General features: G+C 40.6%; 1 protein-coding gene across 3 annotated transcripts in view; it reads right to left on the bottom strand.

The window, feature by feature from the left end:
- Positions 1 to 19518, bottom strand: part of TENM1 (teneurin transmembrane protein 1) — an 876412-nt gene that overhangs the window by 279572 nt on the left and 577322 nt on the right. For all 3 annotated transcript variants that reach the window (XM_056539239.1, XM_056539238.1, XM_056539237.1), the window contains 2 exons: positions 17082 to 17343; positions 6311 to 6578 (listed from right to left, as the gene is read on the bottom strand). In XM_056539239.1, coding sequence (XP_056395214.1) covers positions 6311 to 6578; positions 17082 to 17343 — 530 coding nt within the window. The remainder of the gene's footprint in view (positions 1 to 6310; positions 6579 to 17081; positions 17344 to 19518) is intronic.

The following is a 19518-nucleotide window of genomic DNA, read 5'->3' on the forward strand; positions in this document are numbered from 1 at the left end:
CTGTACTGTGCCGGTACCGAACACTTCCTGAAGGATTGTCCTATCCATCCTCCCCGCCTGGAAAGACGTACGCTGACTCCGCACAAAAGTGAAACAGTCCTTGATGTCAACTCTGCTTCTCCACGTCTTACTGTGCCTGTGCGGATATCTGCCTCTACCTTCTCCTTCTCCACTAAGGCCTTCTTGGATTCCGGATCTGCAGGAAACTTTATTTTGGCCTCTCTCATCAACAGGTTCAACATCCCAGTGACCAGTCTCGCCAGACCTCTTTACATCAATTGCGTTAACAATGAAAGATTGGACTGTGCCGTGCGTTACCGCAGATCTTCTACCATGGGCCGAATTCTCGTATAACTTCAGAGTTTCTGAATCTTCTTCCAAATCCCCATTTTTCGTGGTGTACGGCCGTCACTCTCTTCCCCCCCTCCCTACTCCCTTGCCCTCTGGTTTGCCCGCTGTGGATGAAATAACTCGTGATCTTTCCACCATATGGAAAGAGACCCAAAATTCTCTCTTACAGGCTTCATCACGCATGAAGAAGTTTGCTGATAAGAAAAGAAGAGCTCCCCCCATTTTTTCTCCCGGAGACAAGGTATGGCTCTCCGCTAAATATGTCCGCTTCCGTGTTCCCAGCTACAAATTGGGACCACGCTATCTTGGTCCTTTCAAAATTTTGTGCCAGATTAATCCTGTCTCTTATAAACTTCTTCTCCCTCCTTCTCTTCGTATTCCTAATGCCTTTCACGTTTCTCTTCTTAAACCACTCATCATCAACCGTTTCTCTCCTAAACTTATCTCTCCCACTCCTGTCTCCGGTTCTTCAGACATTTTTCCTGTAAAGGAGATACTGGCCTCCAAAAAGGTCAGAGGAAAAACCTTCTTTTTGGTTGACTGGGAGGGCTGTGGTCCTGAAGAGAGATCCTGGGAACCTGAGGACAATATCCTAGATAAAAGTCTGGTCCTCAGGTTCTCAGGCTCCAAGAAGAGGGGGAGACCCAAGGGGGGGGGTACTGTTACGGCGAGCGCTCCGGGTCCCCGCTCCTCCCCGGAGCGCTCGCTACACTCTCGCTCCCGCAGCGCCCCGGTCAGATCCACTGACCGGGTGCGCTGCGATACCGCCTCCAGCCGGGATGCGATTCGCGATGCGGGTGGCGCCCGCTCGCGATGCGCACCCCGGCTCCCGTACCTGACTCGCTCTCCGTCGGTCCTGTCCCGGCGCGCGCGGCCCCGCTCCCTAGGGCGCGCGCGCGCCGGGTCTCTGCGATTTAAAGGGCCACTGCGCCGCTGATTGGCGCAGTGGTTCTAATCAGTGTGTTCACCTGTGCACTCCCTATGTATACCTCACTTCCCCTTCACTCCCTCGCCGGATCTTGTTGCCATTGTGCCAGTGAAAGCGTTCCCTTGTGTGTTCCTAGCCTGTGTTCCAGACCTCCTGCCGTTGCCCCTGACTACGATCCTTGCTGCCTGCCCCGACCTTCTGCTACGTCCAACCTTGCTTCTGTCTACTCCCTTGTACCGCGCCTATCTTCAGCAGTCAGAGAGGTTGAGCCGTTGCTAGTGGATACGACCTGGTCACTACCGCCGCAGCAAGTCCATCCCGCTTTGCGGCGGGCTCTGGTGAACACCAGTAGTGACTTAGAACCGGTCCACTAGCACGGTCCACGCCAATCCCTCTCTGACACAGAGGATCCACCTCCTGCCAGCCGGCATCGTGACACAGATGAGGTTCAACACTGATAAATGTAAGGTAATGCACATGAGGAGGAAAAATCCGGGCTGGGATTATGTATTAAATAGGAGCACACTTGGGACGACTGATGTGGAAAAGGACTTGGGAGTTTTAGTTAACAGTAAATTTAGCCGTAGTGTCGGGCAGCTGCTGCCAAAGCAAATAAAATCATGGGGTGCATCAATAGGGGCATAGATGCCCACAACAAGGAAATTATTCTACCGCCGTACAAATCACTAGTCAGACCACACATAGAATACTGTGTACAGTACTGGCCACCAGTGTACAAGAAAGATATAGTGGAGCTGGAGAGGGTTCAAAGACGGGCAAACAGAGTAATACGGGGAATGGGAGGACTACATTACACAGAAAGATTATCAGAATTAGGGTTATTTAGTTTAGAAAAAAGAAGGCTTAGGGGGGACCTAATAACTATGTATAAATATATCAGGGGACAGTACAGAGATCTTTCCCATGATCCATTTATACCCAGAACTGTATCTATAACAAGGGGGCATGCTCTACGTGTAGAAGAAAGAAGGTTTCTACACCAGCACAGACGGGGGTTCTTTACTGTAAGAGCAGTGAGACTGTGGAATTCTCTCCCGGAGGAGGTGGTCATGGGGAACTCTGTAAAAGAATTTAAAAGGAGTCTGGATGCATTTTTGGACATTGCTGGTTATGTATATTAGATTTATAGGGACAGAAAGTTGATCCAGGGACCTATTCTGATACCATAATTGGAGTTGGGAAGCAATTTTTACCTCTAGTACCTCAGATTTAATTTCTTCTACTAAAAAACGGGTGTCTACAGATTTTATAGTACAGATTTTTTTAAGGTATCTAGTATTATCAAAAAATATTGGCCGATCATTTTGACCGACCCCCTTTTTAGCAATGTGGTTCCTAGTGATGTCAAATGTATTGCTAGATGTGCGTCCACTATTGGACAACTAGTATCACCTTCCACATTTAGGTCCTGCACCCCTCCCCACCAATGTGGCCGAGTTAGCAGGGTTGGTACTAGCGGACATAATAAATGTGCATGTTGTGAAGTCATGTCTCCCTCTACCAACTTTACATCGTATGTTACAGGAGAAACATTTGATATCAAACAATATATCAATTGCAATACATCCTTTGTTGTATATCTAATCTCCTGTACATCGTGCAAGGTGCACGACTAATCCCCTCAAAGTCTGCATTAGAAAGGATCTTTCTGATATTAAACATTTTAATTCTAGACATGTATCAGATTTTTCTCAACATTGTGCGGAACGACATGCAGGGGATACATCCACTATTCAACTTGTGGGCAAAGAGAATGTGAACTTGCCATATTGGGGAGGAGAACCTAGAAAAATACTCATTAATAGAGAAGTTTATTGGATACTTGTCACGATTCGGCTTACAGGTTGTGGATCCACTGTGTCAGCGAGGGATTGGCGTGGACCGTGCCGGTGGACCGGTTATAAGTGGCTACTGGTGTTCACCAGAGACCGCCGCAAAGCGGGATGGTCTTGCTGTGGCGGTAGCAACCAGGTCGTATCCACTAGCAACGGCTCAACCTCGCTGACTGCTGAGAAGGCGTGGGACAGAAGGACAAGGCAGAGGCAAGGTCAGACGTAGCAGAAGGTCGGGGCAGGCGGCAAGGTTCGTAGTCAATATGGATAGCAGGAGATCAGGTAACACAGGCTTGGACAACACTAAACGCTTTCACTGGCACAAGGCAACAAGATTCGGCAAGGGAGTGCAGGGGAAGTGATGTGATATAGCCAGGGAGCAGGTGGAAGCTAATCAGGCTAATTGGGCCAGGCACCAATCATTGGTGCACTGGCCCTTTAAGTCTCAGAGAGCTGGCGCGCACGCGCCCTAGAGAGCGGAGCCGCGCGCGCCAGCACATGACAGCCGGGGATCAGGACGGGTAAGTGACTTGGGATGCGATTCGCAAGCGTGCGCGTCCCGCTATGCGAATCGCATCCCCGCCGGCAATGTCAGTGCAGCGCTCCCGGTCAACGGGTCTCACTGGGGCGCTGCAGGGAAAGAAACGCCGTGAGCGCTCCGGGGAGGAGCGGGGACACGGAGCGCTCGGCGTAACAATACTCAAATTAGCTCATGGTCTGAACAGATGTCAAGATGTCATATTGCATTATTAATTTTATGTACCAGATTTTCATATATGTACTATATTTTCATGCATCACTGTATTGGAGTATATGTTTATATATTTTTATAGTATATGAAGTTTTCGATTACTGTAATTTAATATGTATTTGGGTACATTTCTTTTGTTTATCATTTATATATTATTACATTGTTATAACAGGATAATGTTTTTATCATGTGAAGGGTTAAAACGAGAGGTCTGCCCTAATCCATTCCACCTGGAGTGGGCTGACCTAGCGTTTCCCTATATATGTATATTGTGTCACATTTTTATATTATGTATGATTAAGGGTGCAGAAAGACACCTGAAACGCAACACTTTTTTTTTCTGTATGCTAGCTTTTAAATAATAAAGACTGAGAGATTTTTGCACTTTACCCACGCTGGACATGCCTATCTTTTTTCAGAACCTGGCTCCTGACAAATATATTTTGTCAGTGGCAAACATGTAACAAAACAAACACTTTCCAGAATAACCATTATAGAGCTGCACTAAATTGTAAAAGTCTACAAAAACATCAATCTATGTTTAGATAAACTGTCTATAAGTGGAAAAAAAATGTAAACTAGCACAAGAGCAATTCTGAAAATGATGAGATTTTACCCAAAAGTATAAACAAAAGACACCACAAACTCCACAAACACCTCCATTTTTGTGCCCAGTGCAAGTAAGGGTGCATTCACACCATGATGTGGGTATACAGCTGCCGAATCTGGCAGGAGAATTTAAAAGCCACCTGCTCCTGGACCCCCCCCCCCCATCCTGTGTTGCACCCCATTTATTTCAATGAGCCATGAGCCAGACAGAGTCAGATAGTGACTCTGATAGGCTTATTTTTGGACCATATCAGTTTTGGTTGCTGGACCACTACGGCAGCAGACCACAATTTTCAGTCTGACAACAAGAACTGATACTGTCCAAAAAATGAGCTGACCAGAGTAACTATCTGACTTTGTCCGTCTCAATAAAATGAATGGGGTGCAGCAAGGGTCTGGTAGGAATAGGGCAGCATCCATTTTTTAATTCTTCCACTGTATCTTATGTTTGATAAAAATCACCTGGATATTCCACAGTGCTTCTAGAAAAGATGAGAGAAAAGAGGAATTTGTCAGCACAAATACACAACACTATGTTTGGAGGAGAAGAAGACCTCATCCTAACTGAAGCATGATGGAGATAGCATTATGGTTTGGCGATGCCTAGCTGTCTCAGGGCCAGGATACTTTACAATTAAGGGAAATATTAATTTAAGGATGACAATACAATGACAGCAGTCCATGATCTCAAGCTGAAGAGACACTCGCTGATGCAATAGGAAAATTACCCAAATAGTAAATCAACTAGAGGATGATAAAAAAAAAAAGATTTGTGTTGTGGAATGGACAAGTCAGAGTTCTGATCTTAACCTTATTGAGATGCTACGTTTTGACCTGACAAGAGCTGTGCCACTCAAAGAAAATTTGATGAACTTAAATACATTTTCAGAGAGTAACAGTCCAAAATTTCTCCTCAATGTTGTTCAAATCTTGTTTTCAGCTATAGAAGATGTTTGGTGAAGGTGATTGCTGCTAAAATGGGACCTAGGGGTTATTAAACTTGAGAGTTCATACACTTTTTCTTCCTGCACTGTTTGTGTTTACTCAATTTGCTTAATAAAAGAGAGGAGCAGTACAACAGTTTGTGTGTTATCTGTTTAGTTACATTGGAATTGTCATAAGGATCATATATAATTCATTTTATTTTGAAAGCGTTTCTGTCTATAGTTAGATTCCAATTGTTTTTACATTTTATTGAGGTGTATTGACAAGTAGAAGTTATTTCTTGTATGGTGAAAAGTAAAATTTTCAGTATTTTTTGTGTATCAGTGATACAATATCTCAGCTTGTAGTCATTGAATAGAAGCCTTCGCTCCTTCCTTCCAATGACTATCTGTCCTGGTCAAGGAGATGAACACAAGTTGCCAAAACATATGCACCAAAAATTTGCTGCATTTAAGCCATGCCCCTTTCAAACAGAGCCACAGTTTATTTTAAACCCCACCCCTTGTCAAGTGAGGTGTAAAAGTGTCTAAAACACATTCAAGATGTGGTATAAGCAGAAGAGCTTTTTTTTTTTTGGCAAATTGCACATAATCTCCCCTAATCAGTCTACAAACAAATGTTGAAATCTTGGTTTATTTCTTATCTTATTTCAGTTCACTGTAGTGAGCACACAGTAAGTGGGATCAAAGCAAAAGCCCTTCATGGATAATATCCTTAACCTTAGATATTCATAGATGAACACAGTTTTCTATTTCTGTTCAGAAATTTCAAGGGCACTTCCTGAGCTGAACATATTCAAAGAAGAAGATTACATGAATAAGCTTTAAATATCTATTGGAATAGAAATATGAAGATAAATGAGGAAAAACATACCTAGTGCTTCTGAGAGACCGGATACTTTCTGGCCATAAATATCCGTTTTATTCCAGGCAAAGGTATAAACCAAGTTAATAGCAGCAGGAAACCATTTCTGTACAAGTCGTCCTTCTACTGCTACAATTAGATGTACTTTACTTAGTTCAATAGGGATGGTTGCGTGGGTGAGAATAATATGTATAAGACTCTTATAGCCCAGTGTTCGACTGCTCAGGTAGCTGAGTTTCAGAAAACTAGAGGGGACATGGATTTCTTCTTGTACTACCTAAAATGTAAAAGGAAAATAATGTTAGAGAGATCATCATGTGTGGTGTACACCAATGACAATCAATAGTAAGATTCCTCTTATCCAGCATAAATGGGACCTGATACATAAAACTTTTAATAAAATGTTACTTAAAAAGTTAATAAAGAAAGGCAACCATAAATATAGTAACATGCTAACACTAAATTAGATAAAGTTCTAGCACTTAAGGACGTGACTATGCAAACTGCTTGACACTCCTCAAAAAAAGTTGTCCCAGTTTAGTAATTGAGATTTTTAGACTGGATCACATGGCTATATCAATGGCACCTTACCAAATAAAGAGTCAAAAGTGCTTAGCTGAGAACTCAATTAATATACAGAACCACTCTTTGCATCCAAACATACTGTAAGTTTGGGGCACTTCTCAATGGGAGCTGGAAAACCCACTGGATACCCTATTGTATGTTGATGACGTTTCTATCACATTACCCAAATCATTCCTACTCCTATAGGTAGTACATAGTAGATAAAAGAATGCAAATCTTTATATTAGGGAATCACTGTATGTTCAATAAAAGATGAGAACCCTCTAAGTAACATCAATATTAATACTCTAAATACTTTTGAGAGATAAGCTTACTAAAGTACACCTTTTTTTTTAGAAGCAATGAGGTGTTATGATTCTTCAATTATGCTTGAATAACATGGGATGTTTAGAGGCGACTTTATAGGCAGCTGTATTGAAATGGCATTTTGTACTTTAATTAATAAAGGGGTTGTCAAGTATAAGGAAAACAAATGATTTCTTAAAAAAAATACAAAAAAAACAAAACAGCCCCACATTTGTCCTCAAGTTGTGTGTGGTATTGCATCTCAGTTCCACTGAAGTGAATGGAGTTAAGTTGTTATATCACACACAACCTGAGGACATGTGTGGTGCTGTTTTGGGAAGATGTTAGCTCTGTTAGCTATATTTCTGGAAACCTCCTTAAATTTAGAGCTTCAGAGCTTTTTTTTTCCACAATAAGAAGCTCCAGACCTTTGCCTGCAATTAGGGGGTGCTGTGCACCCTATAGGAAAAATATAATAAACTATCTTAACAGGTTGTCACAGAAAGGCTGTATGGGGGAGATCTAGGGATTTGGAGCTCTGTAAATGTGCATTTATACCATACGTCACAGGTATCTGTTGGCATCCCATCAAGAAAGCAATGCCGACAGCATGAAACTAGTAAAAGCCTGCTTTTTGAAATATAGTATATTAATATAATAACATATACATGTTTCATATTTTGCTACTTTAATTACTAGTATATATCTGAACACATACAGCATTACAGTGTAATAATGACTTTAGCACAAAAACCTACAGTATATGCGGCAGACCCGAATTTCTTATTTTGTGAGAAATGTGTGAATGTATTATAGAATCCAGCCTGCTTGCAGAGCTGTGGCTGACCCCATTTGAATTGGCTATAACAAAGCACTCTCTTATTTTTATCATACTAGACTGAGCACTGAAACCCAGACCCTGCTGTCCACATAACCCCAATTTACAGTGTGATTTGTTGACCTCTTTTATTTTCTTGTGTTCTAACTTTTTCCATTTCACTGTGTCCATCCCATGAATTTTTAAAGTCTATTACAGTACCGTGTGTCCATTAAGTGAGCCGTACAAAGCTGAAGCCAAATCTATGCTCTTCCTTTTATTGTTTGAGCTTTAAGGTGTGATGTTAAATCACAAGGGACAAAATAAATGGGATTGACCAGTTTCACAATATTTACTTCTAAATGCTTTTTAAAACATAGGCTATAACACATAGGCTATTATAAAATAGTCAACACCTTCCCTGTTTTATAACATTATCATTCACTGGAGTGGCTGTTCACATGTAGTCATCTGAGCCTCATCTGGGAATATTGACTACATACAGAAATATCCTCAAACATGGTTCCCTAGGGCATACAGTGGGGAAAAAAGTATTTAGTCAGTCACCAATTGTGCAAGTTCTCATTAAGTAAATTTTCATCATAGGTATAACTCAACTATGAGATACAGAATGGGGGGAAAGAATACAGGAAAACACATTGTAGGATTTCTAATGAATTAATTGGTAAATTCCTCAGTAAAATAAGTATTTGGTCACCTACAAACAAGTAAGATTTCTGGCTCTCACGGACCTGTAACTTCTTCTTCAAGAGTTTCATCTGTCCTCCACTCATTACCTATATTAAAGGGGTTGTGCGCTGCCCTGCAGTTTGGAGCTCCGTTCACAGCGTCCGGAAGTTTATTACTCCGAACGCTGTGTGCGGGCTTCCGTGTTCGCAGCCGCCGGGCGTGACATCTCGCCCGCCCCCTCAACGAAAGTCTATGGGAAGGGGGTGCGACCGCTGTCACGCCCCCTTCCCATAGACTTTGGTAGAAGGGGCGGGCGTGATGTCACGAGGGGGCGGGCGAGACCTCACGCCCGGCGGCCGCGAACACGGAAGCCCGCAAACACAGCGTTTGGAGTAATGAACTTGCGGACGCTGTGAGCGGAGCTCCGAACTACAGGGCAGCGCACAACCCCTTTAATGGCACCTGTGTGAACTTGTTATCAGTAAAAAAGACACCTGTCCACAACCTCAAACAGTCACACTCCAAACTCCACTATGGCCAAGACCAAAGAGCTGTCTAAGCACACCAGAAACAAAATTTTAGACCTGCACCAGGCTGGGAAGACTGAATCTGCAATAGGCAAGCAGCTTGGTGTGAAGAAATCAACTGCGGGGACAGTTATTAGAAAATGGTAGACATACAAGACCACTGATAATCTCCCTCGATCTGGGGCTCCACGCAAGATCTCACCCCCTGGTGTCAAAATGATCACAAGAATGGTGAGCAAAAATCCCAGAACCACAAGGGAGGGGGGGATCTAGTGAATGACCTGCAGAGAGCTGGGACCAAAGTAACAAAGGCTACCATCAGTAACACACTATGCCACCAGGGACTCAAATCATGCAGTGCCAGACATGTCCCCCTGCTTAACCCCTCAAGGACAATTTTATTGTTACGTTTTCATTTTTTCCTCCTCACCTTCAAAAAATCATAAGTCTTTTATATTTTCATCCACAGACTAGTATGAGGGCTTGTTTTTTGCAGGACCAGTTTTCCGTTGTAATGCCATCACTCACTTTACCATAAAATGTATGGCGCAACCATAAAAATACTATTTGTGTGGGGAAATTAAAAAGAAAACCGCAATTATGCTAATTTTGGAAGGTTTCGTTTTCACGCCAAACAATTTATGGTAAAAATGACATGTGTTCTTTATTCTTTGGGGCAATACGATTAAAATGATACCCATGATAACATACTTTTCTATTACTGTTGCGCTTAAAAAAAATTGCAAACTTTTTAACCAAATTGGTACATTTAAAATCCCCCTATTTTGAAGACCCATAACTTTTTCATTTCTCTGTATAATCGGCGGTATGAGGGCTCATTTTTTGCGCCGTGATCTGTACTTTTTATTGATATCATATTTGCTTATATAAAACTTTTAATCCATTTTTTATTAATTTTTTTGTAATAAAATGTTATAAAAAAAGCAGCTATTTTGGACTTTTTTTTTACGTTCACGCCATTCACCGAACGGTATCATTGACATTTTATTTTAATAGTTCAGATATTTACGTACGTGGCAATACCAGATATGTATATAAAATATTTTTTTAACACTTTTTGGGGGTGAAATAGGGAAAATGGGACAATTTTCACATTTTTTTTACTTAATTTTTTTACACTTTAATAGTCCCCATAGGGGACTATTTATAGCAATCATTTGATTGCTAATACTGTTCAGTGCTATGTATAGGACATAAGACTGATCAGTGTTATCGGTCATCTTCTGCTCTGGTCTGCGGGAAGGCAGATCAGAGCAGAAGACGCCGGAAAGGCAACGGAGGCAGGTGAGGGAACCTCTGGCTGCCGTGCTGGATGATTGGATCACTGCAGCAGCGCTGCAGGTGATCCAATCATCCATTTTAGTGACCGCGATGCTGCAGATGCCGTGATCTGTATTGATCACGGCATCTGAGGGGTTAATGGCGGACATCTGCCGGATCACGGATTTCCGCCATTACCGGCAGGTCCCTGGCTGCGATCAGCAACCGGGACCTGCAGCGCATGATCCGGGCATCGCTCCGATGCTCGCGGTTATGCTTAGGACGTAAATGTACGTCCTGGTGCATTAAGTACCAGCTCACCAGGACGTACATTTACGTCCTGCATCTTTAAGGGGTTAAGCCAAGAAAGCATTTGGATGATCCAGAAGAGTATTGGGAGAATGTCATATGGTTAGATGAAACCAAAGTAGAACTTTTTGGTAAAAACTCAACTTGTCGTTTTTGGAGGAGAAAGAATTCTGAGTTGCATCCAAAGAACACCATACCTACTGTGAAGCATGGGGCTGGAAAAATCATGCTTCTGGACTGTTTTTCTGCAAAGGGACCAGGACGACTGTTCCGTGTAAAGGAAAGAATGTATCATGAAATTTTGAGTGAAAACCTCCTCCCATCAGCAAGGGCATTGAAGATGAAACGTGGCTGGGTCTTTCAGCATAACAATGATCACAAACACACTGACCGGACAACAAAGGAGTGACTTCGTAAGAAGCATTTTAAGGTCCTGGAGTGATCTAGCCAGTCTCCAGATCTCAACCCCATAGAAAACCTTTGGAAGGAGTTGAAAGTCCTTGTTGCCTAGCGACAGCCCCAAAACATCACTGCTCTAGAGGAGATCTGCATGGAGGAATGGGTCAAAATATAGCAACAGTGTGTGAAAACCTTGTGAAGACTTACAGAAAACTTTTGACCTCTGTCATTGCCAACAAAGGGTATAAAACAAAGTACTGAGATGAACTTTTGTTACTGACCAAATACTTATTTTCCACCATAATTTGTAAATATATTCTTTAATAATCAGACAATGTGATTTTATGGATTTTTTTTCCTCATTATACAGGCCTCTCTCATCTTTTTAAGTGGGAAAACTTGCACAATTGGTGGCTGACTAAATACTTTTTACACTATATAATTATTGCAAGGAAAACTGATGTTTTCAATTTTAGAGCAATTTTATCTAATTTAAATTTTTTGATTCATAGAACAATTGTAGATAACTAGATCTCTTACATAAATCATATTCTAATGTATCATGTATAACTTTAGAGAGGTTACCTGAGAATAGAATTACTCTCTTCCAAGCTTTATACATATAACATGTTCTATGAATGTGTGTTGTATAGATATGTTACATTATGCACTGCCACCTAAAGGCTGCTTTTGGTACTTTAACATTTTAAATAGCATTAGTTTTCTGTAAACAATGCTTGGACGGAATAGTTTTTCAGCATAATTATAATAAATGTGATAGCAATTTTCACCTTCAACCCTGGCCTTTCCTTTTCTCATGTTCACATTTTCTTGCCTCCGCATAAACCACAGCCTAGCTTTATAATCTCTAAATGTGCAGAATATGCTATTATGGAAATCTAGGCAGACGTGCGCAAAATGAGACATATGCTATTTTTTCTTAAAGAGGTTCTTAGTGTTTTGTGCATTACTAATGATTAAAGGTAAAGCATTAGATAAGAGTCCACTGGGATTGTGCCATAATCTATATAAATGATCATAAGACATAAAAAAACAATATATCTATATATATATATATATATATATATATATATATATATTGTCATAATTTTTTCTATCTTTTCATGTAAGAACATGGCCTGTAAATATAAGAAAATTACTTAGACCCTAAAACTGAGTTCCAGCACAGTGGGCAAGACCATACAGCTGTTTCACAGAAAAGGTTACACTCAGAACAGGCCTCGTTATGGTCAACCAGAGGGGTTGAGTCATATCTGCAAATGTATTTACATGGTATATATATTGCTGAGGGCACTTGGGCAGTCCATTTACCAATAAAGACTTGTGCACTTGGATTCTCTGTGTAGAGTATTTTCTTTAACTAATATGCCCAGTCAGGTATTTACAAAAACAACAAAGAGGAGCGCTCCATGGTGCAGATAAATGATGATAAGGGAAACGCTAATGGTAAAAAAAGTGCTTACCAATCTGAGTTGTGCACAGGCCAGCACAACTTGGAGAAAGGCGTGTATATGGATTCCTCTGCTGCCACTCCACAATGAAATACAATAAAAACCAACGACCTCCAAACCGGTGGACAATAAGGAGCTGAGGGACCAGACGATCGGTAGAGCAATCAGTTTATTCCCAACATGCAACGCGTTTCGCACAGGTGCGCTTCATCAGGTATATTCCTGATGTAGCGCACCTGTGAGGAACACATTGCATGTTGGGAATAAACTGATTGCTCTACCTATCGCCTGGTCCCTCAGCGCCTAATTGTCCACTGGTTTGGAGGTCGTCAGTCAGGTATTTGTCAGGTTAGCCACCATGTTTCCAAAAATGTCATGCAGCATAAGTGCTACCTTGGAAAAGACCCACGTGATTACTGACACTGTGCAGATGGGGATCTCATCCATCACTTAGTCCTGGTAATGTTGAGAAGAAGACAGTGACACCCAAACCTATTAGTAGTTGCTAGGTGGATGTTGTCTCCCCTAGAATAAATACAGCTTACTGATCATAGATCCTGCAAATGGAAGCCAACCCTACGTGAGGGTCTAAAGCCTGGTATGTAGGGTTTCAAGCACTGCATTTAGGTAAATGATAATGTTTTTTTTTTTTTTTATGATAAGGAGAGAGTACTACCACAATTCTTCATTTATTCCAAGCTGAAACTCTGGTCAAAGTACCTTCCTGTATATACTACCCATCTATCTATCTATCCATCCATCCATCACATTTCCTACTTGCATGAGTACAGTATTTCAATATCATGTAATAATTAAATTAGAAGGCAAAATATAAAATAAACATGATATGAGATTGACCATGTTCAGTAAGCATCTGGTGTAGATGAAAAGTAGGCAGATGTATTTGTGGCTGGATGCAGCAGCCTGGATTTATGTTATTGACTGTGGAGATGATAAAAGGGAAGAAGCAATAAGTGTGTCAAAATAAGAGGATGTATATTAAGCCTGCATGAAGTAAATCTTAGGGGTCAAACTCTAAGGATTGCACCGTTCTACAGGCTTTCTCTGAGAGATTCATCTGTAAGGGCTAGAGTGTTATTTTGCAGCAGTAAGAATGTGAAGAAGAAAAAAATACTAGAAAACAAGTATAATTCTGCCTCAAATCACTGAAGGAAAGTACAGATGCTCATGAAAGTTATAAATGTAACATTCTACCATGGACACAAAATGTAATCATAAAAAAACGCACACCTATACAGGAGGATTGTCTGTTAGTTGCAGACTGTGAAAAATAACTAAATGTTTGTACAAGCCTCTATTTTGAACTTTACGTCTCACTTGTCAAGTGGGCAAAGCTTGATGTGGGCAAGAAAGGAGGCGTGGTCCACTACAATGCCGGTTTTAATAACCTAAGCTAAATAAATTGTAGTAACTAACACAAGCTAGAGGGCACTGCTGTGGAGAAAGACCAATTATGTCAGCATGTACTGTGGAGGCTAGAGTTCTGTCACTGTGGCAAGTCGGAGTCCTGATGCCTGTGGGTCCGGAGGTGCTGGGAACCAAGAAACCCGAAGTCACTCAATAGCATACATAGAAAGACAAAAAGGTACCCACACTCACCACAAGGAAACAGCAGACCGACTTCTATGGCGTCTCGGACAGATCCGACTTCAGGCTGACAGCAGGGCGCTCAGAGTGGGGGCGGCTGCCGGCAAAGTTTCGCGCAGATCACTCTTCTTCCGGCTTCGTATACATATACTGCTGTTTCCTTGCGGTGAGTGCCGGTACCTTTTTGTCTTTCTATGTATGCTAAATAAATTGTAGTGTAACTCAACATGTGCACCATGCCTCTAAAACCTATGCTAGGTCTGAGGTTTTTCTTTAGGTATATTCTTAATAAATCAGGGAAGCACAAAGCTGAGGGATTTCACATTAAGACCGGCATGTAAAACACCAGTCTGGATAAATTCCCACAATGTCTTCTCGTAGGTATGACCATACAATCCAAACAACCAAAAATAGCCTTTCAAAATAGCCTAGAGCTTATTTAATGTATTTACTAATTACTGTTTGCTAAAATTGTTATTAAGTTATGCAAATTGTATGCAAATTAACTCAATCCCTAGTTTTCGATTCAATTGTAACTAGCGATAATAATGAGAGCAATTACAAAAGATGAGTGAGCGCAGATATTTTAGACCCCTGAGCTTTTTCTGGAGCCAAGCTATGTGCCGAATACTATTACACATAACAGTAAAAATAGATATGAGCCAAGTAAGACCTTGACTGCCTTGTATCTTTTGTCTCAGGTTTTATATCAGTCAACACAATGGGGGGAGGGGGGGATACCATTCCCTGCACCAGAGCAGAGTTGCAATACTGCACAAAATTTTTAAACAAGTTCTCTTTTTTCCCTATTTTTTGGAACAGAATGGCAGATTACAATGACGGGGATTGTGCAAAACAAGTTGGGCCACTCTGCGCTGGTCAGCTTAATCCAGGAAAGTTTCTAAATTGTGTAAGTGAGATTTAATAAAAGCACATCTACTTATTTATATAAATATTTATTTATATATAAATTTATATATAATTTATTTATATATAAATTTATTTATATATATACTTATCCTTTTTACCTGTTGACAGTTTCTTTTTACCTGTTTTTTTTTACTTTGGTTTTTACAGACGCACGCCAAATTTATCATTTGGCACATGTCCTTTAGTAACTTTGGTATGTTACCTTTGGTATGTCTGTTTTCCATGTCAAGATATTGTTGGCAGCGATTTGCATCAAATATGCGTAAAAAACAGGCAAATTAGCGCCAAAATACAATTGGTGCAAAAGATAAATTACTGAACACTGCAAAAATCCTACTCAGGGCTGTAAAAATACTGGCAAGTTTACCAAATGACTTTGGAGCGAATGCGCCAAACTTTGGCGCAAAAAGACACTGCACCAAAAATGATGCACCAAATATACGCAATAAAAGACACATAAATCCAAATGTCAGTTTAATATCATGTTTTGCAACACAATTTGAACGCAGGTTTTCATTTTCCTAAATTTTATTAAATTGCTGCATTTAATAAAACAGGTGAATTATTAAAACCTACACAAAAAATGCAGTTTTTACAGAATTGTATATGTACAAAACTTACTGTGATTTTTTTTTTTTGTGTTATAATTATTTGTTCATGGTTTATACCCAATTGGAGGGCAATGTGACATTTTTATAGGTGTTCAACAATTTGTCTTTAAATTAGGTGAAACAAATGGATATAATACACATAGGGAAAAAATAGTAACAATAAAAATATGGGTCAATATCTTCACAGGAGAAGTGTTGGCAACTATCTGTTCCATATGCAGGCAAGGCGGTGGGTGCCAGCTACTATCAGCAGCGTACAACCCCCATTAATGACCAACATCAGTGATCACAATGGTCATCAAACTCCCTAGCAGGCCTGTCGGGTCTCCCATTGGTTCTCTGATTGCAAGTTACCATGGCAGCTGAAGGCCTTCTGAAAGTCTCTGTGCCATGTTTACTCTATAAATACAGGGTGCCACAGGCAGGCTGTACTAGTAGAGAGCCGATTTCATAGCTTTATGGAATGCAATAGTATTTTTATACTATTGTATTGTATAGAGCTATGGGCTCTTTTCCTCTACTGTTTTTAACAAAACATGGACATTTTTGTTGCAGCTTAAGAGCTAGTTCAGGTTATTGTAATTGTCAAAATCTCATATTACAGTAAATGCTGAACTATAGACATATACCACGAATAATCTTTATGGTTCATTAAGGTTCTCCAATCTGTCTCGGATATTTGTGTTAACTTTATGCTGCCCAGAAAAAAGAAGTAATCCTGCACCTGGGTTATAAGTGTTCCAGAGTGTTTCAATGAAATATTCCAGAGTGTTTTGATGACGGTGTGCATAAAAAAGTAATATAATACAGATAAGAGGGGTTGATTATACAATACTAAAATATAATTGGCAGTTTGTGTTTTATTACAATTAAGTAAAAAAAAAAATAAAAAAAATTAAATCTACGTTACTAGAAATAATAGAAAAATGCTTATACTGTTTTCTTCTGGTGGATAATAGGCTCTGGCTATTGGGAATCTCGCAGACTATCTCATTACCGAGAGTAATCCAAAACACAGTTTGTCATAAGTGTCATGGTCTGTGGTCATATTCTTATTTAACATTGCTCCAAGACCATTGCCTAGTTACAAGAATGACTAGGACAACTATTCATAGGAGACATAAAGGCAAATCAGGGGGTTTGGGGACACATTTTATTACATGGAATGAGTTTATACAAGTATAGTAAATAAAATGAATGCACTAAATCCTGAGTGAATTTGATGACTAGATAACAATATGTAAAGTGTATTTGAGATTGACATACCTGAAGTTCAGGAATGACAGGTCCTCTTTGTGAACACGACCCAGCGAACGTGGTTAATGGTGAAGGAAACACGACAGGATTTGGGTTGATGAAACTACTCATATCACAAAGAGGAGTATCTGTCTCTGACCTCTGCATCACCACCTTGTCAACCACAATGAATTTATTCCAAGGAAGCCACAGTGTCCTCTTCACAGGAATGAAGGGTGATCTTTCAAACAGTAAAGTGATAGATATCCCACCAAGAGTGACAAGGTCAAAACTGAAATAACAAAAAAGAAAAGAACAGAAAATGAGTGGAACTGGCAAATTTATTTCGATGTTACTTGCTTAGGGTCTATGCACTGCACAGCAGCTTGTATAGATGGCAAACTGAGTCCCCTTTGCGAGGGTGGACATGCTACCTGTGCAGCTACTTCAGTTGCTAAGGCTCTAAGAAAGGCGAAGCGGACCTATGGGCTGGCAGTGTGAACACTGTATTAATTGTATTATTGTCTAGGTGTAAAAGAGTGGAAATCTTGTTGCAGAATACTGTATGTATTATGATAACAAAATAGACAATATTCCCTGGTTAATCCCAAGCAATAGACAAGGGACCATTGTACTGTCAGTGCTAGAGTAACAGAGGACAAATGTGTGCAGCATGTGTCTTATGTATCATATGTAGCAAAGGAAGAAAATAATTATCTGCACTCACCACCGGGAACGGTGCTAGATGCTCTTAACTGGAGTTCATGACGGGACCGAGACTACAGTTTGGGGCCCGTCATGAACTCCAGTTAGGAGCATCTAGCACAGTTCCCGGTGGTGAGTGCAGAGAATTCTTTTCCTCCTTTGCTACATATGGTATTACAAGTTGATCTTTACTTTATTCCTAGCACCGCCGCCTGGCTAATCTGAAGTTGTTGGTCTCGCTCTGCCTTATCATCCAGCTGATGCTATTAACCCTAGAGATACTGTATGCATTTAGTGCCTTCCTCCACCTTCTTTTCACACATATGTGTCTTATGTATGATTGGTGGCAGGATCGGTCTTTTGGTTGTGTTGGTCATGAGTGGTATGAAGTGTGTGCATCATGTATCCTACCTACAGTTGAAAAGTGTGCATGGTGCATCCTATGTGTGGGTCATGTTTGGGTCATATGCACGTTGTGTGAGAGGCTTGGTGTAAGATGAGTATGGCTTGTGTTTGGCATGCTTGAGAAAGACTATAGTTATATTGAGAAGTAAAAAACTTACATCTGCATTAACAGAATTAAACCACTCTATTTAAGGCTATGAATTACGTGTCATTGTCTAAGCCTTAAAAGGGTATTCCGGGTTTATACATCTTATCCCCTATCCAAAGGATAGGGGATAAGATGTATGATGGCAGAGGTCCCGCCATTGGTGATCCCCACAATCTTGATGCAGCCCGCGGTATTCTGTGCCGGGCGCTGCTTCCAAGACAGGGACGTGATGTCCAGTTCACGCCCCTATTGCCGTCACGCCCCCTCCCATAGATATGAATGGAGGGGGCGTGGTGTGACGTAGCACAGAATCCTTTGGATAGGGGATAAGATGTATAAACCCAGAATACCCCTTAAATGCTATCAAAAGCTTGGGGTGCCCAGACTTCCTTTTTGAGTACTCTGTCCCTGCTTTGTCAGTTTAGTGTGGCTTGTTGATGGGTGGATAATTTATACAAGTAACTTGTCATATGCTATATCAGTCTCATTCTGGCAAATACTAATCTCATGAGGCTAGCTTTAGTGTTGGGTAAATGTGCCAACGCTATGGATTGGGTCTATACAGTAGATGTACAGACCAGCTTGTCAGTATATGGACAGAAAAATTTGAGTTATATGATTAAAGAATTATCTGCAAAATGTGAAGGTTTTCTGTGCTTCACCTGTAGACATCACCATGTCAATATTCTAGATGCCAGATGCCTCTCGATCAAACAAAGCAGGTTATCATTTTAATTTTGAGGAAAAAGTCACCATTCATGCTGTGACCAGCATGATAAATACCTATAAATGCTCCAAACTGACACATAAAAGAGAAGCTAGGTCAATACTGATGTCTACATCTGATTGATAGACAAATATAACTGGAGGTAAATGATAAGCATTTGATGGGCAAAGTAATAAAAAATGCAGGCTTTGAAATAATGTCACCCCAGACTATAATGTTATATAATTCAAAATGTCCTTGATGAAGAAGATGCAGGCTATTGTGCTCTGGTAGGTGTTTTGTGGCTCAGCATTATTCACAGGTCATAAATAAACTTGATGAATGTACCTGAGGTCAATAAGCAAAACTTTCTATAACTAGATGTAGTGTGTTTCCAATATAATGGTTTTGGTGTGATCAAAGCCCAATAGGATGTAATAACCACATACAGTATCTTATATAGGTTAGTACACCCCTTACATTTTAGTAAATATTTTATTACA

The sequence above is a fragment of the Hyla sarda genome, chromosome 9 (genome assembly GCF_029499605.1).
Source record: "Hyla sarda isolate aHylSar1 chromosome 9, aHylSar1.hap1, whole genome shotgun sequence".
In the NCBI taxonomy this organism is placed as follows: Eukaryota; Metazoa; Chordata; class Amphibia; order Anura; family Hylidae; genus Hyla; species Hyla sarda.